At 39.0% G+C, this 27,163-nt stretch overlaps 1 protein-coding gene across 3 annotated transcripts; it reads left to right on the top strand.

Moving 5' to 3' along the window:
• The first annotated feature begins 1,024 nt into the window (after positions 1 to 1,024).
• tango2 (transport and golgi organization 2 homolog) lies at positions 1,025 to 27,026 on the top strand. Of its 3 annotated transcripts, XM_023343968.1 has the most exons (10): positions 1,978 to 2,066; positions 5,707 to 5,782; positions 5,900 to 5,972; positions 11,491 to 11,579; positions 14,161 to 14,280; positions 14,373 to 14,490; positions 21,934 to 22,001; positions 22,209 to 22,359; positions 22,579 to 22,683; positions 25,794 to 27,026. In XM_023343968.1, exons 2-10 carry the CDS (start codon positions 5,725 to 5,727, stop codon positions 25,912 to 25,914), a joined length of 903 nt encoding a protein of 300 aa, XP_023199736.1. In that variant the 5' UTR covers positions 1,978 to 2,066; positions 5,707 to 5,724; the 3' UTR covers positions 25,915 to 27,026. The 3 variants fall into 3 exon arrangements, with proteins under 3 accessions (XP_023199738.1, XP_023199737.1, XP_023199736.1); XM_023343970.1 differs by lacking the exons at positions 5,707 to 5,782; positions 5,900 to 5,972 and adding an exon at positions 1,025 to 1,172 and having other exon boundaries at positions 1,944 to 2,066; XM_023343969.1 differs by lacking the exons at positions 5,707 to 5,782; positions 5,900 to 5,972 and adding an exon at positions 1,025 to 1,172 and having other exon boundaries at positions 1,944 to 2,066; positions 22,206 to 22,359.
• The last annotated feature ends 137 nt before the right edge of the window (positions 27,027 to 27,163 follow it).

The raw sequence follows: 27,163 nt of genomic DNA, 5'->3' as shown, positions 1-27,163 counted from the left end.
CTGCTTAAAGGTTATTTTCAAAATGTACTTTTAATTTGACAATGTCTTGTTGAAACACTTATTCTAAGTTACTGGATGTGATAGTATAATAATAATAATAATAATAATAATAATAATAATAATAATAATAATAATAATAATAATACAGGTTTTTTTCTTACCTCTCCATATTATACTACTTAATATAAAATAACAGGAAAAATAAAGAGGCTTATTTAGCATAAAAACAACAAAATTGTTCCACCCTAATATTTTTGTTATTATTTCTTGTCCCACTTCGTATCGTCATTCGTAAATTGTATATGTTAATATATTGTCTATTAAAAATTGCTTTTGACATAAACATTAGTTATTAATTAAAGTCTCTAGCCATGCCTTTCGTTGTTTTCTGTACAGGGTACCCTGACACTCACAATATGGCGGACGCACTAACGTATCATTTCTAAAGGACGACGAAGCCAATGCGTCGTTCTTAATCCTTTTCCGTCAACCGGTGTGTGATTTAGGCGGAAGGGAGGCGTTTCAAGGTGAAATGAATCGCAAAGTTATTGCTCTCAACCTCGGACTGCGAGGCAAATCAATTATTAGGTCAATAAATATTGATAATTTAATTGAAAAATATAGGGGGGGGGGAAGCCCGACCAAGTTTACATGCTCATTAACACCCTATCTGGAATTAATGGTGTTAAGCAGACTCACTTTGACAAATACCAAGCAATATATTGACGTGAACATCATCCCTTCTATGTAACTATCGGTTACTCAGTCATTGCACGTACATCTTTCTCCGCTTGCTACGGATAAAATCAAATGGAGCGAAATCTCCCGCTGCTCGCCGTGCCGCTTGCCACGCAGACGGGTAAATGGTGCGGAGCGCGAATTGCATCCAACCCCTGAGCCCCGTTTGACATGCGTTCGTTTTGTCTGTTTTATAAAGCTCAGAAAGGCGGGGTTAATGGCGAACCAGACAAACGTCGTTGGTTAAGCGAATCCCGACTCAATCGACAGGACAAATCGAGGCAACCCTTTTGAAGCGCTTCCTTTTAGTTGTCAACAAGGAATGTGAATGGATACTGAACAGTAGCTCTTAGCAGTAAATGGTGTTCAAGACGAATGGGAAACACTTTGCTGAACAAATAACCGCGTCTGTTCTGTAGTGTCACGTCGGTCAGGTAGGCAGCTGAACTTCACCTGCTGTGTTCTCGCTGTACCTTGTTAGTAGGCTAATGTTAGCTGGTTATAAACTGAGTTATGTTGAAAGTAGCCTTTATTATCGATTATTGTCGCAGTTATACTGAAGAGCAACTCGGGCAAATGGACACCAATAGTCTGTGTCAATGCCATTCGCTAACTCAGTTGAACTTCCTTATATATCGTGAACAATAAAGGGGAAAATGCAGTCAAGGTCTCAGCCTTTATCCTTTTAGCTTGTTAGGTGCAACGCTTTGCTAAAGTATTTATACCGCTTGAACTTCCTGGAATTTGGCTATGGCAAACCTCAATGTGTTTTGTTTGTCCAATTTGGCAAAACGTGTAGCCCCTTGTTGTTTAAAAGGCCTTCTGTGAAATGGTGTTTTCCTAAGTATGTTTTATTTTCATGTCAAATTAATTTAATATGTGTTGATCCTGGTGATCTATTTAGTAGAATTCCAGCAAAATCCATTGATGTGTTTGGTGTGGTTGCACCATTTCAAAATGTGGGAAAGTTCAAACTATAAGAATACTTTGGCTTTCGGCAGCTGGAGACGGCGTGTATGACATGCATCAAACGAAAGTTTTGTCATGTGTGACTGTAGTGTTTTATTTTAAAAATTTTTGCATCATAAAAATGCCTTTATCTTGGCTCAGAATGTCAGTGGTGGATATTAGTGCACTTTGAAGTAGTCGGATATTACATCCTCTCAACACTAAACTATTGATCTGATTCTCTCTTTTTGCCTCAGACATACCTTTTAAACAAAGACAGATGTGGATTGAGTGATACTCCTGTCACCAGGCTTCAGAATATCCATGTGCATAATCTTCTTAAAGTTTGATCCTCGGCCTGCGTCCAAAAATGCCTACAGGTAAGGCGAAACCATCCATGCTTTGATGTGAAAACCTCCTAAACAAACTTAAGGAAATAAGTGCTTTAAACTGATTTTTAGTAGGAAGAACAGGAAGTTATAAGATGCCTTTTTTTTTTTTTTTACTAATAATCTAGATTATTAGTTAATCTAGGTTTTAGGGGTCTGCAACCTTTACAGTCTAAAACGCCATTTTTGCCCCCACTCCAGTTCAGTAAAACTCATTTAGAGCCACAAACGTTACCAGACATGTTGGAAAAACGGCATGCATTTTGACTAGTCCTCTAGACGTTTTGACATATTTCATTTCATTTCCATTTTTAGGTTTTGAACTAAAGAACAACTTTAGCAAAAAAAAGAAAATGGATGCATTTTACACCCAGGGGTGTGGGGGTGTTTTTGTGGGGTGTTTGATATTTGTGGAAAAATTTCTTTAAAAATGCCAACCTACTGACAAGAAAAGTTGGTCCAAATATTGATTACTGGTGCTTTTAGCATCATTTTGTTGTGGAAATTCAACGTAATTATGCCACAAAGAAAGAAAATAACAAAGCTTTAAGCTGCTAAATTATGAATTTGTCTGTATTTATCCATATTTACAAACATTAGTTTGTTCTTTACCTGTTTTTGTGATAGTTGTTAATAGTCATTGTGGACGGTCCAAAGAGCCACTTATGCCTTGCAGACCTCTGGCCTATGATGACCGATCAAGTTCAGAATGCACCCATTCATATATAATTAAAGCTTTTCTACATTAACTATGAATAAGTACAAAGTAAGGCAGCTTAAGTTTTATGTTTTAATTCTCTGGGGTACAGTTCTCGATGCAGAGTATAACAGCCAGCCAGTTTTAGAAGATAAATAATAGAGTGGTTTGTATATATCTGCTATTATGGAATAAGATCTCTTTGAGTTTTACACAAAGAGGGTGGCATAAAGTCTAACTGGGTCGCATTTTTTCACATGAGCATTGACAGAGATTAACTTTAAAATGTCCTCCATGATTTTTCTGCGTGCTGGATCTGATCCGTCCTGCTGTGAAATAGATGTGCAAGAGTTTCGTAAACATTGGCTGAATCACCAGAAATATAGCTGAGGGAAGAATGTCACAACACAGGTCACGCATCAGACGTCTTACGAAATGGAGATTTTGTGTAAAATGTGTCATTATCACTTTTATAGTCGCAGCGTGGATACATCAGAGTGGAAAACAGAAACTGACATAGTTTGATGAATTGTGACACAGAGAAATTGTGATGCTCGAACCCTGGATAAACAGGCCGTTTGCGGGAACAACTCCAGAACAGGAAAGAAGAAAACAGCAGTTGAAGATCAGCTGGGATATGCTTCGGCCGGCTTGCTCTTGGTTAGAAATGAGAGGCCCTGATGGTGCAAGGAGATCGAATGCGTTAGTTTCAAGTATCCCTGCCTCATAACCAGTTCATGCACTCTTTCCAGACTGTCAGTCAATCTGAAACGCACTCGTTAGAGCACAGCTGCTTAAACAGGACGAAAATCAGTGACGGTAAATAAGAGGCTCTTACAACATGTGCGTCAGATGGCCTCCACTTGTCGGAGGGTTCCGCTGCTTCTCCCAGAAATAATGAGAAAGGATGTTGCTGGCAGCAGTAGCAAAGGTTGAGGGGGGAGACACAAACAGCAGAGTTGGGGCCAACAGGTATTGTCACAGAAAACAACCAGAAGGTTCCAGAGTGAGAACCAGCAAAATCACTAAAGGCAGACAAAACAATAACAAGTGATGAGGTAAATTTTTAATTTTTTTTTCATTTTTAATTTTTGCCTTTTGAGCTGTATCTATTTCCGTTATAATCACAAGCGACAAAGCTATCATCTAAAGTAGTGTTTAGTTTTCATCTAAAGTAGTTCTTTAGTTTTCATCTAAAGTAGTTTTTTAGATGAGAACTACTAGAAGGAATCCATGACCTGTTGTGTTTTTATATTGACATTCAATATAAAAATAAAAACATTTTGGTACTGTCCAGACAGTGGAACATTGCTACTTATAATACTGTAATCCCAACACTAAATTGTATGGGTATCCCAATTCTATACTAATATTAGAAATTTGTCTGACATCTGCCAAAAAATCTAATATTTGATAAGATCGACCTGCGTCTAAAGCCGCTGTCGGTAGAAGAACTCGACTGCAGCGTTTAGTTCACATCAATAGAAATCGTATCCTGCACAGACCCATTGGTTAATAATAAATAGGTCAGCTATTCTCATGCCTATTGCTATTGGCTATTTTTCTCCGACTAATATCACTCGATCAATCCTTTCCTAACACACCACACTGCAAAATAAGTAATACAAGAATGTTTAATTTGTGCCAATAGGATCGGCCAATACTCAAAGCTGCAACATTGGTATAGTGCCAGAAGTGAAAAAGTTGTACTAATTTTTCATACTTTAGTCTGGGCTGATCGTGTTGCTGACAGAGCTCTGAAGTGAGGCCATTTTATTTATTTATATGACTTTAGTGTTCATTACTTGCGCCAATTGAAATAGTTGATCGCGGGCGTGCCGTGGTGGTGTAGCGGTTAGCGCGACCCGTATTTGGAGGCCTTGGGTCCTCGACGCAGCCGTCGCGGGTTCGACTTTCGGACCCAACGACATTTGCTGCATGTCTTCCCCCCTCTCCTTCCCCGTTTCCTGTCAGCCTACTGTCATATAAGGGACACTAGAGCCCACAAAAGACCCCCTGGTGGAGTTAAAAAAAAAAGAAATAGTTGATCGCATGATTTTTTAATAAATACAACCTCAGTACATTCAGTATGTTTTCAGTCAATTCAGCGCTGTTTTCCTGTATCAGATAATTATTATCCGTTACGGAATCTCAGATATTAGTATCGTATCGGAAGTGAAAAAAGCGGATCGATGTCTTCCTAGTTTTCACTTCAGAGATTAGATAATCACTTTACAATAATTGCTAAAATGTAAACTCGACTTCCTTAGCAAAAGCCTTTTTTTACAGTCAGTTTTTATCAATTCACAGTTTTGTTTTGTTTTTCCTGTGGTTTCCATGTTCCTTATCCGGTAGTAAATGGCGACTCCTTTCAGCTGTAAGTAAAGACTGGTGCGCTACAAGCAGTCAGTGTGGGCTATGGCGCAATACGGAGGTGTACGTCATTATATTCCCCCAGAGGTTGAGGGCAAACTCTCTGCCTGGCCATGGTCCTGCTCTGTCCTTCTCCAGCCCTGACCTTGCCTAAGGAGCGGACAACAGAGGTGTGTTATGAGTACTAAGTGGGACCTGGGGAGAGTTGAAATGTATTGTGTGCTGCTACATTTACCTGAAGTTTATTATGTACAGTTGAAACCAGAAGTTTACATACCCCGAATAAAACAACACGTTTCTTTTCTCTGTCGGAAGTTAAATCAGACCAAACTTCTCCTGTTTTGGGTCAGTTAGACTCATAAAAATTATTTGCTTAATACCACTATAATGAAAGAATATATCAGAAAAGATTAGACGCATTTTCTATTTGGGAGCATTAAAGCGTATGACTTGTGGTCAAATGTTTTGGGTTTCCTTCCACAAGCTTCTCACAGTAGGTCGTTGCCGCCTCTCTGCTTCTCTGCAAGTAACATGCAGTGTGTGTTTGTGTTTTTCTGTTAGCCAACCACGTCAGTAAATATGGCAGAAAAACGAAGAAATGACACCCGATCATTTTTCAGTGCAGCAAAAAGGCCAAGTAAGTAAGAAACGCTGCACTTTGAAAGGGAAGTTAATGACACCATTTTCTAAACATAAAACAAACAAAAAAAATGGCTGAAGTTTTTATGAAATTGTTTCGTCATGGTGTTGTTAGGCAAAGCAACAGAGAACAGAGCGGGACGCAGAGAGAGAGAGAGAGACAGTCAGTCAGGGTCAAAGAGTCACAGGTAAGTGCAAGTTTATGCTGGCGAAGGTCCTCAGTCATCCAGGACAAAAACATAAACGGTTTTAAAAATATAGCAAAGTAATTACATAAACTCAAGTCCAGCTGTTTTTTTTTTCAAATACTTTGTTTCTTTTTGTGCAAGTTAGATGAACGTGAGTTATTGTTGAGAAGAACCCTCTTTCATTTAAACATGTATTCAGGGTTATTTGATCAAGTTGAGGAAGAGAAAAGTCTTTTTTCTTGTCTTTCTGCTGTAGTTAATACAGTTACTGTACGCGCCATTTAGTTTCATTTTACGTATGCAAGCTATAATTTAAATAACACAACTTGGATTGAGAGACACCGCAATAATTCACTGTTGATGAGGAATTATATTGTTTGATCAGGTGGGGTTACACTCTGACGTATTTCTTCTGCTTGAACTTAAGATGAAATATTTGTGAAGATGTTGTAGCAGAGATTAGATAAGTGACATTGACCACAGGAATCTACGAACACAAGGCAAACTCGAATTTAAATAACATTTAGATTTGAGTTTATACTTCTCTGGGTCTCATCAGCTCTTTTAACGAGGACAACCACACCCATATTTGTTGTGCAACTTGTCATTTTTGGTCCTGCACACAGAACACATTAAAGACCTGTCTTATAAGAGATATGACACTAATAAGGGATATTATTGTAATAATTAATATTACTACTCAATACATTTTAGCCAGCCATTTCAGCCAGTTATTCAGTAAACTCCAAGTAGCACTGATAAGGTTCCATTTGTACATTTCCCATCCTTACGTTTGCACAATGTGCCTTTTTATTTGGTGTATGTAAACTTCTGGTTTCTGCGGTTTTATAAACAAATTTGCAACTTCATCATATGTAATTATTAAAGTCACAAAACAAAATGACTGAAATGTTTCTGCGGGAGTGAGACGGCTTCTTAATCAGCTTGGATGACTCAGTGATTACCCACATGCTGTTATTTCTCTATCTTGACGTCTAATTTCTGGTTTATATTGTTCTCCTCCTTTTGCGAGTTTTCATAGCAAAACTTATTCCCCCAGCAGCTGAGCGGCATTGTAATGTGATTATGGTTTATACGTAGACACGGTAGAGTCGTATTTAAAATAATGATGTAATTATGGTGTGTCCTCGTTCGGCTTGCTGGTTGGTTTCAGGTACAAATATTGCAATTAGTTCTAAAAACTGGCAAACTACATATCTCACACTTATTTATTCAGCAAAGACTAAGCTAAAAAACCAGGGTAATTTATTTATGTAGTTCATTTCCCCTCTACTATGACTGGAGGCCTGTAGCTCTCCTTGTAGCTTGTTCTTTTTTTCCTTCCACATTCGTTTTTACATTTTTTGTATTAGTTTTCTTTATCACAATAACTTTTTGTTCTTGATGCTTGAACCTTTACCATCCTTTGGTGTTGTCTTTTTAGTAAATACTACTTTTTCCAATCATACTCATGAGACATTCTGAAATGGTAGTTCACAAAATTTAGATCTCCTCTTCCCCTCCCTGTTTGTTGATTTGTGCCATTGAATAAACAAAAAATCAAAACGAGTTTAACGAGCGGCAATCGGTCGGCCAGAGATCGGCCGACCGATTGCCGCTCCTGAGGAATTATATTGTTTGATCAGGTGGGGTTACACTCTGACGTATTTCTTCTGCTTGAACTTAAGATGAAATATTAAGTTTTTTAAGTAAAAATCAAAACTTAACTTTTGATTTGCTGTGGTTGGTGATTCGTTGGCCAAATATTTGGGCTGCAACGTATGATTATTTTAGTAATTGAATAGTTAATTAATCAAATAAAAGAAATGCTAATTTTGCAGAATTTTCTTTTAACCGCTTGAGCCTTTTTTTGTGCAATGCTACAAATGCATTCAAAGATGCAAATGAGCAAATAATTGAATATTTAAAAAAAAAAAAACATATTAAAATTTTATTGCCTAAAATGCAATAACATAGCATTACTCTACTATCTATTCATGTGCCAAAGGGCAGTTCATTTTACGACAGCACACCAGCAATTAATATTTAACTAGCGGGCCTGGGGTTAAGTTCCACAACTTCAACCAGTGGAGGTTAAAACCACAAAACCTATCAACCAAAAAGGTGCTAGCAAAACCAAAAAGGAGATCAATAAATAAATAAACCAATAAATAAATACAATGTATTAGTTGGATAGTAGAGTAAGGCAGAATTCCTCAGCAGTTTTTTCAGAAACACATAAATTGTTGCTTGAAACAATTAGCATAGCGCTTAGTGGCAGTGGCACAAGCTTGATTCACAAATAGTAATGTTTTTCTCACCGTATGACTGGAGCTCCAGTATTTCAGCATTTCAGCTAAGACTTGCCAGATTTAGTTGGGGTTCTGTTTTTATCTTTTTACGCACACCTTCAATAGTCTTGCTCATGTGAACACATAAACTACACAAAATCGCAAATTTGTTTTGCAGTACAATCACCAACATCGTTTTTTTTTGTTGTTTTTTTCTTCATGATCAAAGTTTTTGTAAACATCTTTTATTCCCGGAGGATGGCTCCCACTTTACTAAACCTTCACCCTAATGCCACACCATCCTACCCTTTCAGATTTGCACAAAAGATCACCGAGGTGACCCTCTCAATTTTCTGTCCATTCACTAAGATTTGCCATTAAACATTGAAATAATGTTTTCCAAGTTGCAAAAAGAAACCCCAAACATTCAGGGTCATTCATACGTGAACCAGATGAATCATTAGGGGCAGACAGAAATTGTGAGGAACATTTCGCATGAGTTCATTGCTGAACAAAAAAAGAAACAAATGTCATCTGAGTTCTGGTTTCGCTTTGATCCTTCTCTGCTTCCCAGCATGCCTTCAACACAATACAGCCGGCTGCCTGACACTGGAGATCGAGATGCTTGCATGGGATCTCCCCCTTAGGATCCAGCAGCAGATGCTGTGCCTGGTGTAGCATCATTAGTGTTTGCTTTGTTTCCAGTTAACACTGGTGACTCACATAGTGCGGGCTGCAGGAGGCTGTCATTAGCCTTTGAAACACCCCAAGAGGAGAGTTTAGTCTTGTGTTTTGGCGGCCAACTTGAAAGAATAATTGGTGGAGCACGGCCAAAGCTCGGGGGAAACATACAGATGGCGTTTAAATCAATACATTTTATTGTTAGTTTAAGTCCATGTGCTTTGCAGAATTGTGATATTATGTTAAGATCCCCTAAAATGCACTTTTGTACATGAATAAATTATGACTTAAAGCTTAAAGGTGTAGCTTAAAGGTTTAATGTTCATTTCTGCAGAAGAAAATCACAGCAGTTAGCACAGTCGTAATTAGCATAATTAGTTTTCAGCAACACCACTGGTTCATGTATCATGTGAGTGTATACAAATTAAAAAAACTTTAATGATAGCCATTTTTAAAGAGCAGTCAGGAGTTGGACTTTTACTATTTTATGATTTAATAAAATGTTTAAGAGTTGCAAAAAATAAACAGGAATATATTGTAAATTCTGAAACAGAAGTGGGAAAATCTGCTGCCATAATACTTAAAATATTGCAAAAGCTGCAGTGATAAACCGTTTATTTGTATTATTGTTTATTTGTAGCCTTTATTATGCTGAGCATGTTGTCATATTGAATTTACAGGATGCAGAGAGATACTTTGTTATTGGCTTGTGTTGCTACTGGTAGTTAGCCTGGCTGTTGAGCATGACAAGTAAAGTCGACGGATGTCCTAACGTTTTTTCAGTTTACTAGTAGAGGTTAGCAGATTTATATTTATAATGTTATGATAGTTCATGGGCTGTAGGAGCTGAAAAAAGTTAAAGACATAAACATAATGGCAACGTTTCTCTCGGAGAAACTGAGTAACTCGGGTCAAAGTTCAGTTCTGGGATTAACCTACAGGCACACTGTCAATCCCATTCAAGGTTATAATTGTTTTGCAGTCATGATGTGTCAGTAAAATCCAATTGACACACCAGTGTGGGGAAAGCATCAGGAGTGGTTATTTACACAAGTGGAACTTTTAAGTAATGGTTATTTTAGTTTTCATCACTTTCACTCCCTTATTGTGTTTCTCTATTTCAGTAACAAGCTCTCTTTGTGTGCTGAGTCTTTGAATTTTGGAGTAAATTTATGTGCACATAAAACTCTGACTTTGGTATGAAAATGGTAAAAATTTTAATAAATGTTATGACCACTTCTCCAAAAATCATTCTGGCTTTGTTTTAAACCTTGCCAAAAAAAAGTAGGACATTTTGAGTTTGGTTAAATTTTTTAGTTGTCTTAATGATAAATATTGCTTTTGTAAATCTTACTTATCTTACCTTAGTGGTGTTGCATTCAAGCTTGGGAAATCCTCTCTTCCCAAGCATGATGGTGTGGAGTGGAATCTATCTCAATGGGAAAATGAGGCTTATCGTCTTTACGAGTTGAAAAATGTCAAGTTCATATTCTGCAACCAGCAGCAATCCCATTTTTCCACTCTTAAGCCCTTTCTCCACAGGCTGACTGAGTTCTTTTCCAGTCAGCCTCGGCCAGATTCGTCTCCATTTGCAGATCCTGTGGTGTTCCTCCCTGTTTTTTGCAACCTGTGGGGTGGTACAATCCAGGGGTTGCTCGCAAGCGATTTCATTTACAGCAGACTGCTTTCGTCGGCGTAAACTCCTGGAACGACAACATCGCCATCAGCATTTTCAATCCCACAACAACACCTTAGTAGGTGGCGAGATGGCAAGCTTCAAATCGATAATTCTGTGGTTTGAGGTCCAAATCTTTTTATCAACCGTGACAGGCGAGCATATCCAGCATCAACTGGGTGGGTCACTAGACGATCAAAAAAAGGGGCAGGATGTGCCAAGCTCTTTCTAGTTTCCACGCAGTACTGACCTCCTTGTTTAAGGGAATAAATTGTTTCCCTGCTAATGTGTCTTGTGTCCTTGAACATTAATAATCCAATCCAATAAGGGACACCAAACACAAGTGAGTGGTAGAATAAAACGTTTGGCTTTGGCAGAGAGGATTTGGGCACAACAGATCCTCAATGCATAAATGTGGCATCCCTACAAATGTGGCACCATTTTAACCCTTGTGTGGTCTTAAGAGTCGGGGTGATTTGGATCCCATACGTTTTTTTTTTTACTCTCTGCACGGTCCAGCGAGGTCGCACTGACATCGTGTGAGTTTTTACAAGTTTCGGGAACTAACGGTCTGACGGGACAACCCATCCACTATCTGACCGTGACATCTGCCACTCTCCTCCTGAGCACCGCACTAAGTACGCGGGAGGTTTAAGGGAAATCAATAGGTTTTTCAATAAAGTAAGAAGTATGAATTACTTTTTTTGCACAGTTGAAAACTTCCAGTATGAAAATGAATTCTGTGATTTATCTCAGTGCCTTTACAAACCAGGTGGAAAAACTCACCTGTCACCCAAAGGCTCAGGGGCTTTGTGTTCTTTGACCAAATCTAAAAAAAGAACTTCTCTGGCCTCTCTGTCAATCTCCTCAGGCTAATTTTGGCTGCAAATAGAGATGAGTTTTACAACAGACCGTCCAAAGCTGCCGACTTCTGGGGCACCAACAGTGAAATCCTCAGTGGTAAGTTGACATTTTAGAGATATATCACTGCCTGACTGCCTTTTACATTCTTTGCTAACTGTCTTTCCAGTAATCAAGGTGGAATTACTTCTTTACTTCCCAATTTAGACTTTCTTCTAATGCGCCACAGAACAACCCGACCCACAGTAAGCTAAACTACCATATCCAATTTTACAGGTGCCCGGTGCAGAGGAAATCAATCATTTGCTGTTTTTTATTTTCTCGCTATTTTCTTCCTGCGTAAGAAGGAAACACAGACATAACCTCGTTGTTCATCAATCTCCTCTCGCCACTTTAATAGAGGGGTCAGGACTCCACCAGCGGGTCCGTAATTGATGGCTGTTTTTATGTGATGTGACAGGAATAAATGGCCCTGCCTTATCTGTAGCGGTGGCACGAGGGGAGGAGGGGGTTGGTGCGGGGGGCAGCAGCAGGACCCTGAAGGAGACAGACCATGAAGGGAAGTAAGCAATAGCACCCTGAGGGATCTGTGCAGTTATCTACACCCCCCCCCCACAGAGGAACGGGAGCATTTAGCTCTTGGTGGAGAGGACCTGTCCTAATTGATCACCAGGAAGCGCTGCTGACATACTCACCGTTTAATAGGACAATGTGAGGGAGAGGAATCCAGAAAGAAAGCAGCTAGTGAATGGACTCTGTTTCATTTAACGCGACGCAACACGTTGAATTTGTCCGTCCAATACCAAAAGAAATATTGTTAATTATAATTTTTGGTGTTTAATGGTCCGTACTATACATACAAACATACAGTATATAAGGCATAATTAAAATACTTGTGAACATTTTATGTTAAACTGGATAATCTGTACTTCAGTACATTATTTATCAGTTCAGTACAATAAAACAGAAGATTTATGGTATTGATTTTAATAAAAGCTATTCGTCAAAGTTTATAACAGTTCACAGAGTCTATTTTTTTTTTCTCTCTAGCTCTCGGTGAAGGCGGACGCTTTTTTCTTCTGCTCCTCTCCTTGCCCCTTCTCACCCTGCTTGCTCTGTTTTTGTTTTGCTTTTTTTAGAGCCTTTCTTTGCACATCCTCCAAATCTACAAATTATGGATCTGGTCAACCGGTCTCTCAATGCAATTGATCAAATTTTCTCAACGAGAAGACTGGGCACAGGAGAGCCCTCTTGTCCTGCGGGCACACACCCGACGGGATGGATTCACCCTGGATTTATTCATGATAACAGGATTTCTGCTGTTTGGAGCTTGCGGATACCTGGCTTACCGAACAATTTGTGACGGATTTGGCCAAGCTAGCGAACACTCAGACTGTTGGTGTGGGACAGAGACGCAAGGTGGATGTGAGTCTTGCTGAGACTCGCAGCCCAGCTGAGGACTCAAAACCCACTAACAGGATGGAATCGATCTTGGAGAAGTTGCTAGCTTTGGTTTGGTGGAACAGCCACACTAGTTTGGACGATTGGGATAAACTATAAGAGATATACCAGTTAAAGACACTGGGACAGACAGAAATTTTAAGTCTGCCCAATCTAAAGAGAATTTGTTATTCTGAATCTGGCTCCCTTTGGCCTTGGCGGCTATCTCAAATCTCCTGAAGTTTATGTAGACAAACTGCTCCTTCCCATCACCTCACACTCCTGAAGTCACCCAGGGAATCTTATGGCTGAACTCTCAGGGACTCACTCTTGATTATTTCACCTTTATCAGAGACTTTCTTTGGGAGAACAGGCTGTGAGAGACTTGGGCTAATCTGCAAGCACGTCATAGTTGCAGACAAACACACCCTCTGACCTCAACGCCTTTGCGGGCATGTCTTTGTCTTACTATATGTGGCATATCCTACCCAATGTAGTCTTTTCATCCTGTAAAAACATCCTACTTTTTAGATAATTACTTGTTAGAAACTGTGGAGTACTCACTTTTTAGTCACTCTTTTGCTTTTTTTTTTTTTAGAAACTGTAGAGTACTTGCTATCTAGACGAATATTATACTTCTTACATTGCTTTTTAGATTATCATGCAGAGAGACTCCTATTATTGCAACCCAGAAAAGGACTTAAAACAAACTTATAATCCAGAAAAAATTCTTACAGAACAGAAACACTTAATTTTTATTATTACTTAGAAACTGTGGAGTACTTGTTACTTTTACAAATTTAGAGCATACTTAGAGAGTCCAGAGAATACTTATACATATCTGGAAACCCAGAAGTCCAGAGGATACTTACTTACTTACTAATTGTCAGATTATTGTAAATTTTCTGCAAAAATAGACAAAAACATTGGGTTTAAGTGACTGCTACTATACTGCTGCCTAAGCCTTACTTCATGTCAAGTTATTGTCCATGATCAAAATGCCAAATAACAAAAATTGAGCTGTTTAGTTGTTACTTTGTTTCTCATTTTCTTTCGTCTACATGTAGGTTTCGGAATGGTTTTAAAATATTGCCAAACTCCTCTCAAATATTTCTAATGCTGCAGCACAAAACCAGTGGTTTTGATTGCAAACAAAATCACACACAAGTGTTTTTTTTGTTTTTGTTTTTATGCTGGAGGGACTGATAGATTAAACATTGCACCAATTTCTCTTTACCAGGTCTGGACCTAGAGTATGGTAAGGAAGGTGGATCATGGCTGGGAATCAGCAAGAGGGGCAAGGTGGCCGCCATCACAAACTACATGGAAGGACATCCTAATCCTAATGCACAAGGAAGAGGTAAACCTGCCACGTTGGGGTCACCACATCTGGACCGCTACCCATCCCACATGCCAGCGATGTTCACCGTTTCCCCGTTTATCGATCTGCAGGGTTCCTTGTGTCGAACTACCTTATGGATAAGGATGTGGACAGCTACTCCTACCTGAAGAAGGTGTCTGCAGAAGGCCACTTGTACAATGGCTTCAATCTCATCACAGCTGAGTTCAAGTGAGTGAAAGGTGAAACTTATGCCTTTATTTTATTTTCCCTCCACGGACACAGGCGAGCCAGACCTGTGTGTTAGTAGGCCTCTCATGATAAACTTTACTGGATGATATGTTATTGCGATACATGATGATACTGTTGTTTTGAGACCCATTTTCAAGTAATATAATTGAACTGGCACAATAATGTAAGACCACATTCTAAAAGATCAATAAACCTTTAATTCTAATTTATCCCTGGAACTGGGAGATATTTTAAATATCCAAAATAAATAAAACAAAACGACAGAAACAACAAATAAAATAATTAAAAAGTCTCTGTAAACAACCAATCCAAGAGACTGAAGACTTTTGTCATCCAGTTTCTAGTAGAAAGAAAAATAAAAGAGAAGAACAATAAATCCTTCAAGCAGAAATTATTGAGTTTGTTTTAATTTATCACGCAATTAATAAATTTATTACTTATTGCGACAGGCCTATGTGCTTAAAGTTGGAAAACAGAACAATTATCGTCTTGTACGCAATTTCATGCGTCTTCTATATTCATGAAGAACAAGAACTCTTTAAATGCATTGTATTATTTAACAAAACAATTAGCTTTTTATTCTTAGGTTGTGTTTTGTTGGCGCAACAAAACACAGCTGTAAAAACTGCTTCTTGATACGAGCAATTTTAAGCACAAAGAAAAAGGAAGTGATGCTGAATTGCATTAAAGACATAGGGTTGTCTTATTTTGTCTTCACCAGCCTGAAGTTACTGAATCCCAGTGACCTGCTTAGGAAAGAGAATTCAAAATGGGTTCAGTGGAGGCTAAGATGCTAGCAAAGCAGGAAGTCCCTGCAGGCAACTGACATGGAAACCTGTATCACTGCCTGCCAGGGAGAGGTCGGAAGTTGGGTTCAAACACACCCAAATGGATTCCTGCAGGGGAAGAAAGGTGTGATGGAAGGTATTTTTGGTGTCAGGTGGTGTGTATCCTGCTAACATGGCCTCTAGCTGGATCTTGAACCGATGTCGTTTTTTTAAATTTAATTTATTTTTTTTTAGCTTGCGCTTCCCTTTCTTTGCTTTGTTTTATCAACATTTCTGCGATTCCACCAAGCGGGATCGTCGCCTGCTGTAACTCGTCTCTTTCCTGAAGCAAAAGCTCCCGACGCAACAAAAAGCGTCCGATTGTTTCACATTTCCTACACATATTTTTTTTTTTACATATTTGCACGAATGGGAGCTACGTTAAGAACACATTTCTCTTTTTGTTTCAAAAAGACAAAAAAACAAAAACTGCTTTCACTGCGGACAGAGAGGAAACACAGAGAAAGAAAGCCTTCATCTTCTAAATAAACGCCGGCATTAGCAATTCATTTCCTCTCGGCTGCAGTGTGACCCGCAGCGCTGGAGAAATCGGCTGCTTCTTCGCCAATCAATAACACATCGAGTGGATGGAGACGGCCACTGCTTTATATTGTAATTAGAAGATTTCTCACTCATTTGCCAGGAGCAGCTTTACTCCAAATGAAGCTGAAGATTAGGTCAAGGTGTTGCCTTCTTTTGTAATGGATTTTTTTTCTTTCCTGATTTGTTTTGGCACTGTGATCTACTTAATAATGCTTTGAATAATCATTTCTAACCTTTAACTGGCTGATTTTGTGATTCATTTTTATCAGTGGGTATCTTACAGCGGGTTTTAAACCCCACAATAAAGAGGTTGAAATATACAAGCTTGTCCTTACTGTACTGTATATCCTGTATTTTTTTAAATAGAATTTCAGCACCTTTTGCTCCATCTACATGCCTCAATGTTGCTGTTACACCTGAATTTCCCCCACAGCGAAACAATAAAGGATTATTCTATTCTATTCTATGTTCACCTACTGAGAAATTTCTCGCTTTACCTGCGTCCAGCTTGAGTGCAGCTGATTTGGAATCGTAACTTCAGAAATTAGCCGAACCTTTTTGCCTAAAAGCATGGGTTGTGATGCTTGGCAGAACTTTGCTTGAGCTTAGAAAGAAACATTGAGACTCTACCAATAATACACATTACAAAGTAGAAGGGTTAGACAAACTCTAGTTGTTTTAAAGGAAAATCTACGATGATTATTTTTAAAATAATACAGCATTAGTGGTTCTCAATTTTTTTTAGAGATACAAAGAAAGCGTTGCTGTGTCCAGAATAAAAGCAGTCTTGGATCACAGAATAATTTTTACATCCTCTGAGTGACTTCAAATAAAAAGGAAATTAGTAGTGGGAAAAAAAACGCACGACAAATTTTGAAGAAGAGAACATTTAGAAAATGAAACAGAAAATCTTAAAAGCTTATACTGAGGTCATTATTGGAGGATGAGAAATCAAAGTGGGCCTTTAATCTTCATGTTTATCTTTCTACAAAAGTTTTTTTTTTTTTTTATCCAATCATTATGTTTTTTAGATATTCTTTTTTTTTTCACCCCTCCAGGGGGTCTTTTGTGGTCAACAAATTCCAGAAATTCCATATAAAAACTTTATAAACATAATTCTGAAAAGCCTGGCTGAATTCCAGCAGTAGATGAAGTTAATGTGAAGCCGTAGTGGTTTGCAGAGGTAATCCCAACTGTCAGCTTTTCCACATTTTGTCAGGTTACAGCCACAAGCCTCAATGTGAAAAAGGAGAAAGATCATTTTTTGTTTCTAAAATAAATAAAATTCTCAAAAGACAATTTGAGATGTCTTTTGTTTTCACCTCCCTCCGCTGGATACTTTGCCAAAATGTTTTTTTAGTTTTTTTGTTTTTTTTTACCACAATTACAGCAGAAAGTCTTTTGGATCAGCAGCTTTCACATGTACAGACTGGTATATTTACCAATTTGTCTTTGTGAAAGAAAGTCAGATTGAGTGGAGAGCATCTTTGTACATAATCTTTCAAGCTTAGAAGCTCAACTAGGTTTTGGTCCGGACTTTGATCGGCTCATTCTAACTGAAGATTACTGTTTGATGGATATGTTCCCCTTATCCGTGGCTTTTACTGTGCATCTGTATTTATGGGTGCACTTAAAATTCTGGGCGATGAGTTTTCAGAGTGCTTGTTGTCGTTGCCTAAAAGCCCGACCCACCTTCGCCTGTGCTGGAAGCTCATCCAGGCAACTCCGCCACAGCTGGCGATAGGGAAGTTTCTTTACAGCGCCAACATAAAGGGCTCTTCGTTTGAACCAATCCCAGCCGGCATTCTGATTATCTCTCTGCCGGAGATCTTAAAAAAAGGCTCCTTCTTTTTTTTTTTTCAAGAAAAAACCCCTCTTTCCTCTTTGCCGTCTCTCTTTTTATGCCCAGTGGCTCTGATCTCCTGCTGTTCCCTCATCTCTGCCCAAATCAACCCACAGCCCTGCTGATGGGAACCTCAATATTCCAGCTACTTTCATGAAGCAGAAACGGCCACTCTCTATCTTCTTCTTCTTCTCTCTCTCTCTGCCTCTCTCTACTTCTCCACAAAATCCTCCACCTGCTTCCTCCATGGTCAATTTGATCCACATCACCGACATGAGGGCCTTTAGTTCAGGCCACAATTCCAAGAACAAAACTAATATTTCATGCTCTGTGCTTGGTTATTGTGCCTTACTAATTTTTTTATTTCCCTTCAGATTACACTTCCAGCTGCTTTAAAAAAAAAAAAAAGTTATTTAATGACTAGCATCAGAGCGTGGTAGGAGCAGTGTCTGTTATCACTCCTGTCAACACCATCTACTGCCGCTCTGCTGACTGTCACCGTAGGGACGCAGACAGTGTTGTTGTTTATTTATGATGTTTAGCTGGCTCTGGGTACAAGAAACAATAATAAGGACGTGGAATTGCTGTTGTCAGAAGGATTTCGTAGTGTCAGCTGGCAGCTTAGAGGATTGCTCTGTGTGTCTGGTGTTTCCTTCTTTAACACATATTTCCGTGCCTCTAAAACATGCTCTGCTCAGAAGTGTTAGATTTGTTTTTGTCAGACTACCCTTGTGTTTTTTTCTCCTCAGTGTAGTGTGGTTTTGCTGATATTAAAGCGTATGGCTGAGTGTCTTTTTTTTTTTTTTGCGCCCTTCTCAGTTTTGTACTTTTTAACAGTTTTGGTCTTGTTTGTGCCCAGGGTTTTTTGCGGTACAAAAAGGGAACTGTCTGCCCCAGGACTTGTCTTATCTGCCATGCGTCAGTTCGCACCCTCCTCAAGCACATTTGGATATTTGCTAATGATTTAGAGTATTCCATTAGAGTCTTGTGTGACAATATTTAATGTAACTTCTTGCTAATTTTCCACAGACACATCACATGTATGAGATCACGCCACCCAGCTCCCTGCTGGATGGCAAAAAAACTGCTTGCTAACGACAACTACCACTGATTTTAGCTGTCAGGTTGTCAACATAATGCACTAAATCTTAAATGCAAGCCTGATATATATTTCAGAAAAATAGACATAGTGCTTTGATACTAATTGTTAATACTACAACATCTAGATCAGGGGTGGGCACTCCTGGTCCTCGAGGGCCGGTGTCCTGCAACTTTTAGATGCATCTCTACTTCAACACACCTGAGTCAAATAATGAGGTCGTTAACAGGACTCTGGAGAACTTGACTGCACTTAGGAGGAGATTCAGCTGTTGGATTCAGGTGTGTTGGACCAGGGAGACATCTAAGAGTTGCAGGACACCGGCCCTCGAGGACCAGGAGTGCCCACCCCTGATCTAGATGATTCACAGGTCAGGAAAATGTTTGGATTAAAAAGGGAGAGGAAAGTAGTTCAGGTATGCTAGCATGACTTTGACAACCTTAACATGTAGATGTGTTGTGTAATTGGGTGTGTTTCAGTTCAGGTAAAACATACAAATAAAAAAAGACCCACACTCCAACTCCGACAGATCATCAGTAGAGCAGGTGTTTAAAGTAGCTGTTGCTGTGTCCAGCAACGCAGCAACAGGCAAAATGAGCATCAAGCCTGAAAACATAAAACTATATCAGACTGAATGCTCTTTGTGTGGGAAATGTTTGTGTGTTTTGCGGGTAATCCTGATACAATAAGAACTAGCGGGGCTCTTGTCAGTCAGTTGATATAGCAACGGCTCTATGCATAACATAGCCGACAAAATTTATGACCGGTTATGAATATGAATATGAAAAATAGAGGGAGAGGGAGGTTGGGGGGGGGGGGGTTATGTGTTAATGAATTTCACACCTCTGACTGCAGCGGGTGGTAGCTATTGATGTCATGAGATAGAGCAGATGTTAATGACTTATTGTAATTCTTTATCACTGCCCTGTACTGTCCTTGGTGAGTCTGAAAGACAACCCCTACTGTTCTTTTGCGGGATAAACAATCTCCGTCCTCTACCCCCATTCATTGTACTTGGTCTAAAAGATGGCTCTCCTAGTGGTCTAGACGACTTGCTACCTTAGCTCTAATTGTTTGTACTCAGTCTGAAAGACGCCTATCTCCTGCTCTTTAGTGATGTAAAACGAGTTGCTACCTTAGCTCTGGTTGTTTGTACTCAGCCAGAAAGACAATGTTTTAGTTGCAGAGTTACTTTAATCTTATCTAAGGATTTTTTTTTAATTGTCATTTTAGATTTAACTTTAAACTTAAGAATCAAACATAAAAGTCCATAAAAGCAGGAGATAAGCATCTTTCAGACTGAGTACAAACAGAGACAGCTGAGGTGGCAAGTCGTCTTGACCACTAGGACAGCCATGTTTTAGACCAAGTACAAAGAATGGGGTAGAGGACGCAGACTGGGTAGACCACTAAAGAGCAGGAGATAGGTGTCTTTCTGGCTGAGTACAAACAATTGGCGCTAAGTCGTTCAGACCACTAGGAGAGCCATCTTTTAGACCAAGCACAAAGAATGGCAGGAGAGGAAGCAGATTGTTTATCCCGCAAAAGAACAGTAGGGGTTGTCTTTCAGACTCACCAAGAACAGTACAGGGCAGTGATAAAGAATTACAATAAGTCATTAACATCTGCTCTATCTCATGACGTTTTTGCAAGTAATCCTGATACATAAGCAATAAGAACTAGCGGGGCTCTTGTCAGTCAGTTGATATAGCAACGGCTCTATGCATAACATAGCCGACAGAGGACGAGAAAATTTAAGATGTTCTTCAGTGGGTTTTTTGTTGCATTATTTTCCCTTTGCTGTGACGCACTGCTCTAAATTAATAATAGCTGCATCTCCAGGTTACATTTTGTTCATGTTCTACTCCGGCACCGCAGCTATGGATGGCAATTAAAAAGAATCGTCTTTTTACCCTCCAGTGTTGTGTTAACATGTCTGTAGGGTCTAGAGTTGAGACTCACCACATACTCTACCCTGTTTGTCTGTATTTCACCATAGTGGCAAATGGCTACTTGTAAACAGAACTGTATTTCAAACAACCAAAATTCTGCCTCTATTCAGATCCATGTTGAAATATTCTGATCAGCATTGGGATTCTGATGTGCACAACCAGGTACCATCAATATGTTCCAAAAACTTCTCTTTGGAATAGCCTGCTTTGTATCAGGTAGCTTAGCGCTGATTATGCATGTCTCAGTTTTTTCCACATATTCAGGCCGTGTTTTGCTTGCATTACTGGAATTTAGCTGCATTTAACCGCCAACAACTAAAGACTGCCATCTGCAGTCAAATCTTCTCTCCTTCATTTGGCTCATACACAAAATATAAAGCAGTATTACTACTGCTAATTGTCATGGATACAAATACAGCACCGAAGAGTTTTTAAAACTACTAAGTGCTGAATATGATTTACGTTTTATGGTTTCGATATTTGTGGGTTTCATGACTCTGAAACATGTCACTGTCCATTTTACGACCACAGACCCGGCATCATGCTCTGAGTTTCCAGCTCTTCTCTGAATAGCATCCGAGTTCGATGTTGGAGCGGTATTGCACCACATTTCAGATTGACTGATGCCACTGCTACGGCCGACATAAAACTGACATCAAAAAGTTCACTGGCCTTCCAGTTCAAAGGATCTGGTCATAATTTATGATTCTCCCTGCTGTACTAAGTCTGTGACAGATGCCCTTGATGTTGGATAGATTTCTCAGAATGAATTAACTCACCGCAACGGACCGGTTCGAAAGGAGATGCGGCACTGTAGTTAAATGCTCTCTGCAGCATTGGATTGTACAATGACAGCCGTCGTTTAGCACAATGTTCAATCCCACAGTCCCTTCAGTGTCTTCTTTTTCAAGTTCCCAATACAAACAGTTTGCAAAAGTGATGTAAATGTATTAATTCCAATAATCCTAGACTGGTATGTAGTGAAACATGTATTATGCACTGTTGGTTTTACCTTTTCTCCTGTAGACTCATAATTGCTGTATTTGTTTATTTTATTAGCATAGATGCATTACTACTCTTGCCACTGCATTCTCACCTGGACATAGATGTATGTAATTGTAAAATGTCTAATTTTCTATGCTGTTGTGTCCCATCTAGAGCCAAACAAGACACTGTGTGTTACTATGGAAACAGAGGCAGCTCTGAACCCATCCGTCTGAATCCAGGTCTGTGTTTTTATTATGGTTGCTGTAAAAACCGCCCATTCCACATCCACCTTTCCTCCTGGCCTCCGGCCCGTCCGCGTTTGCCTGACATTTTCTGTCGGTGTTGCTCTCAGCTTGTGTCATTTGCTGAAGCTCACGCCAAAAGGACACCCAGCTGAGATTGTGTAGACGCATCTTTGTATCGTTCATGTTGTCTCTCCTCAGCAGGGATCTACGGCTTAAGCAATTCACTCCTGGACACTCCATGGAAGAAGCTTCTGAAAGGCAAGGAGCACTTTACCAACGTCGTCGGTGACCAGTCGCTGTCCGGCGACGGATTGGTCCAAGCGCTGCTCCACGTCCTTAATAACGAGGAGCTGTGAGTGACTAACACCGACGCGAAAGCGTGAAAAACATACTCTGTTGTGATTTTTTTTTTCTCAATCTGACACTTAAAAAAACAGGTTTCAGAGAAAATTCTTTTTTTAAATGTCCCAACTTTTATAAATGTGTCAGAAAAAAAATTTATCAGTTGAATGCACATAAAGTATATTTATTAAGAGATTTTTCTTTTCTGTTTCCTTGCTTTCCTGTACAGCAACACACCTGACCCACTGCAAGAGCAGCTGGGTGAAGGATACAGCAGGTCCATGGTCCAGGCTCTGTCAGCTGTATGCGTCCGCTCTCCTCATTATGGCACAAGGTCAGTGGCTCCCAACCTCGACAAATCTCTCTGTTTGTTCCCACCGCCACTACCTGAAGATTGTTCAGGTCAGGGGTGCTCAAAGTGCGGCGCAGGGGCCGTTTCTGGCCTTCAGAGTAATTTTGGGCAGCCCTCACCTGCAAGTCAAGAACAGTACAAATTGACCCGACCAGGACAAGCACTGAATTAGTCACAGACAGCATTTATGATGAAAAACTGCTCTGTTCTTGTGTTGAGAATAGCAATTGTTCCAAATTTTTCATAAATGATGTGTCTTTCTTTTAATAAACAAATCTATGCTCTTCAAAAATCTGACAGTTTTGTTTATTTGGTAACACTTTGTTTGAAGGGGTGTGTATAAAACTGACATGACACTGTCAGAAACATGACCTAACACCTGTTGTGAACATGAAGGATTCTTAATCAAAAAAAAGAAAGAGTCTTAATGAATGTTTATGAGTCGTGAAGTGTCATTTGGTAAATAATGACACATTTAATGCAAAGTTGGCACTTTTAATGAACTTTTAATGCAACATTCAGTGCACCTTTGCATTATCAGTGTCATTATTTACTGAATGACAATAACAACAATTGTAAACACTTATAAAGGCCTCTCTTGCTCTCAGTGAAGGCGGACGTTTTTTTCCTCGGCTCCCTCCCTGCCCATGCCTGCCCTGCTTGCTCTGTTTTTCTCCTGTCTTTTTAACTGGAGTCTTTCTTCACACATCCTCCAGATCTACAAATTATGGGTCTGGTCAACCAAACTTTCAATGTAACTGATAAAATTTTCTCAACAAGAAGACTGGGGAAAGACATTAGGTACACCCTTCAATCAAAATTTATGACCGAATATGAATATGTAAAATAGAGGTAGAGTGGGGGGGGGGGATTATGTGTTAATGAATTTCACACCTCTGACTGCAGCGGGTGGTAGCTATTAATGTCATGAGATAGAGCAGATGTTAATGACTTATTGTAATTCTTTATCACTGCCCTGTACTGTTCTTGGTGAGTCTGAAAGACAACCCCTACTGTTCTTTTGCGGGATAAACAATCTCCGTCCTCTACCCCCATTCATTGTACTTGGTCTAAAAGATGGCTCTCCTAGTGGTCTAGACGACTTGCTACCTTAGCTCTAATTGTTTGTACTCAGTCTGAAAGACGCCTATCTCCTGCTCTTTAGTGATGTAAAACGAGTTGCTACCTTAGCTCTGGTTGTTTGTACTCAGCCAGAAAGACAATGTTTTAGTTGCAGAGTTACTTTAATCTTATCTAAGGATTTTTTTTAAATTGTCATTTTAGATTTAACTTTAAACTTAAGAATCAAACATAAAAGCAGGAGATAAGCATCTTTCAGACTGAGTACAAACAGAGACAGCTGAGGTGGCAAGTCGTCTAGACCACTAGGACAGCCATGTTTTAGACCAAGTACAAAGAATGGGGTAGAGGACGCAGATTGTTTATCCTTAGCTTATTTTTTAGAAAGTGTATATTACTCACTATTTAGATCAATATTAGATTAATTTTTAGATTATTATGCAGGAAAACTCCTATTATTGCAACCCAGAAAAGGAATTAGAACAAACTTAGAATCCAGAAAAAATTCTCCCAGAACAGGAACATTTAGTTTTTATTATTACTTAGAAACTGTGGAGTACTCATTCCTTTTACAAATTTAGAGCATACTTAGAAAGTCCAGAGAATACTTATATTTATCTAGCAACCCAGAAGTCCAGAAGATACCTACTGACTTACTTACTTACACTTATTTAGCAACCCAGAGCAGGGATTAGAACTTGGAACCCAGAAAAACTGCCTTAGCAACTATTTTTTAGACTCCTGTTCTTCCAAGCCAGAAAAGGAATTGGACCAGAGGATTCTTACTTATACTTACCTAACAACAAGAGGAGTATCTAGTTTATATACTCTGGATCAACATTTTTAGCTTTTTCTTCTTTTGCTCTTTCCTTTGGTCTGTTATTTTGTTTCTATTTCCTTATAATTCCTACAAAGCACTTCGTATTGCCTTGTTGCTGAAAATGTGCTATATAAATAAAATTACCTTTACCTTTACTCCTTCACGACATGTTGTGTCATGTTTGCGACAGTGTCACGTTAGATTTTTATGGACACCTCTTCAAATAAAGTGTTACCATTTTATCTCTTTAAAATATTCCATAAGTTTATTTTTGAGAATGTAAAAGTAAAAGAAGTCACTGTGACATATTTTTTTGAACATTCAGATCTAAAATCAACCACTGCAGGAAAATGAAATGGGGGCAGCGTTTGGTGTGATAGCGCTGTGGATTAGCAGACGCAGACGTTACTGTAGACACAGTTCTTCGCTAAAGTGTTCATACCTCTTGAACCTTGAAAGTGGGTATCAAACTATGTCAACACATATGGGCGCTGTAGTAGAGGGGGCGCCAAAGTGATGGCGGATGAATTATTTCTAGTCGGCACTCTGTGTCTTAGTTGTTCAGACAGAAATCATTTGTTTAGCTAGGTAACTAGAATCATAAAAAAAGATAAATTATAGAACTTGGCAGTGATGAAGTATCTGAGAAGTCTGATGGGATGCAACGTCCAAAAAACATACTTAACACCAAGTTCACGTAATTCAGCTGTGAGGTTGGAGCGAAAGAAGAGAAGAAGAGAGAAAGAACCAGGGTAGACAGGGGAAAGCAACAGGTTGGCTTAATGTCAGGTGGAAGTGTAGAAACAGTCATTTAATCACAAGTGAATAGTTTGAAAATATTTATTTTTTAAAAACTACGTTGCTTTGTGTATTCAACAAAAAATGTATTGAGCATTGGGTGCTGCTGTTACATTTTATTATAAAACAATTTCTTTGTGTGTTTTTGATTGTCATGCGTAACATGAAATAAGAGCGGCACCTACAATATGTCCACACACACCTCAGAAAATACGTTTTTGTGCCTCTGGTTGTAATATGACAAAATATGGAAAAATTCAGAGGATGCAAATACTTTTGTTAAACATGTTTTTATTTAACCTTAAGAAAACCTTGATGTGTTGTTTGACCCTGGTGACAACTTGTTCTTTCTGGGGTTTTTTTATTTTTGTTTTCTTTTCTTTTTCCCATTCAGGACCAACACAATAATCCTGATAGATGCAGAGGGGAATGTCACCTTCACAGAGCGCACAATGCTCGACGTCGACGCAAGCAAGTGGAGCACCAATTCTTTCCAGTTCAACCTCCAGGCATGAAGATGAGCTAGAGGAGACCAACTCTGTGCCTTTCTGCAGCCTCTTTCCCCCTCCATCAGCCACTCTGCTGCAGCTGCTCTGCCCTCGTTGCAGCACCAAGAGCAGAAAGACTTGTGTGCACTTTTTTCTTCAGCTAGACGCCGTCTGTCTCATGTACATCAACCACATGAATTCTCTGCCCTTGAGTTCAAATGTTTTTTTGTTTTTTTTTTAAATTGTGCTAAGTTAAATAAATCGCCAAAGGACAATTACATTTTTATGAATAAAAACGTTTTATCCACATGTCACAGAATACACCTGCTGGGATGCTTGAGAATGTCTAATCTGTTATTGTCCAGGCAACCATAAAGTCCTCGTGATGCCGTCTAATGTTGCTGGAGTCAAACTTTATACCTCTAAATTTAAAAAAGAAATAGACTCTTCCAGATTTCAGACTGGAACTTTTAAAGTCAAATTACCAAAGTTTGAGGACAGAACAACATATTATAGATGAAGGTAACCCTCTCCATTAGTGGTTACTTTGACAGCACTTGGGTATTTCAGAAATTTTATAGTATTTATGGCATTCCCTGTTGTTGAATAATGAATTTACAACTATTAGACATGGAATACCGTTTATTCAATTGCAGTCTAAAAAAATCCGTCATGGGAAAATTAATATTTGACGGTTTGTTTTTACATTTTCAATGCAATTTAGTTCCCTAAACATTTGAGACGTGTGTTTTATTATGCAGGTGGTTGTTATTGGTATTGATTAGAACACCCAACTTGATCAAAGTTTGAGCTCTTGGATCCAAACGGTTCCAGAAAGGTATAAAAAAAATTGCTATTGTGGGGTTTCACATTTACTCTAATTTTTATGATGATTTTATGTAAACTTCTGACTGCAACTGTAGGTGATTAAAGTCAGTGGTGTTATTTGTGCCTAAATATGATAAAGTATGAAGTCTTAAGCATGATTTATTTGTTTAAAAACCCAACACCTTTACATACAAATAACACCTTTCAGTATGTCTCAATTTTACAATTCAGCAATGTAGCTCCTCTTACATCAGCATGCAAACAGCGACATCCCCTGGTCAAGTGTACTGAAATAAAGCATTTGTTTCTTATTTCGTTGTCATAATCCTGGTTGAAGTAAAATTATCATACCATGCAGTAGAGTAAATATTTAAATATAATACAAAATAAACAATTGTGAAACCTAAAACTTCTGTAAGCTCCGAAGGTACCCACATTCGTTTGAGTC

Source organism: Xiphophorus maculatus, chromosome 12, assembly GCF_002775205.1.
Source record: "Xiphophorus maculatus strain JP 163 A chromosome 12, X_maculatus-5.0-male, whole genome shotgun sequence".
NCBI lineage: Eukaryota > Metazoa > Chordata > Actinopteri > Cyprinodontiformes > Poeciliidae > Xiphophorus > Xiphophorus maculatus.
Note: the sequence above shows the minus strand (reverse complement) of the source record. Positions and strands in the feature narration are given on the sequence as shown.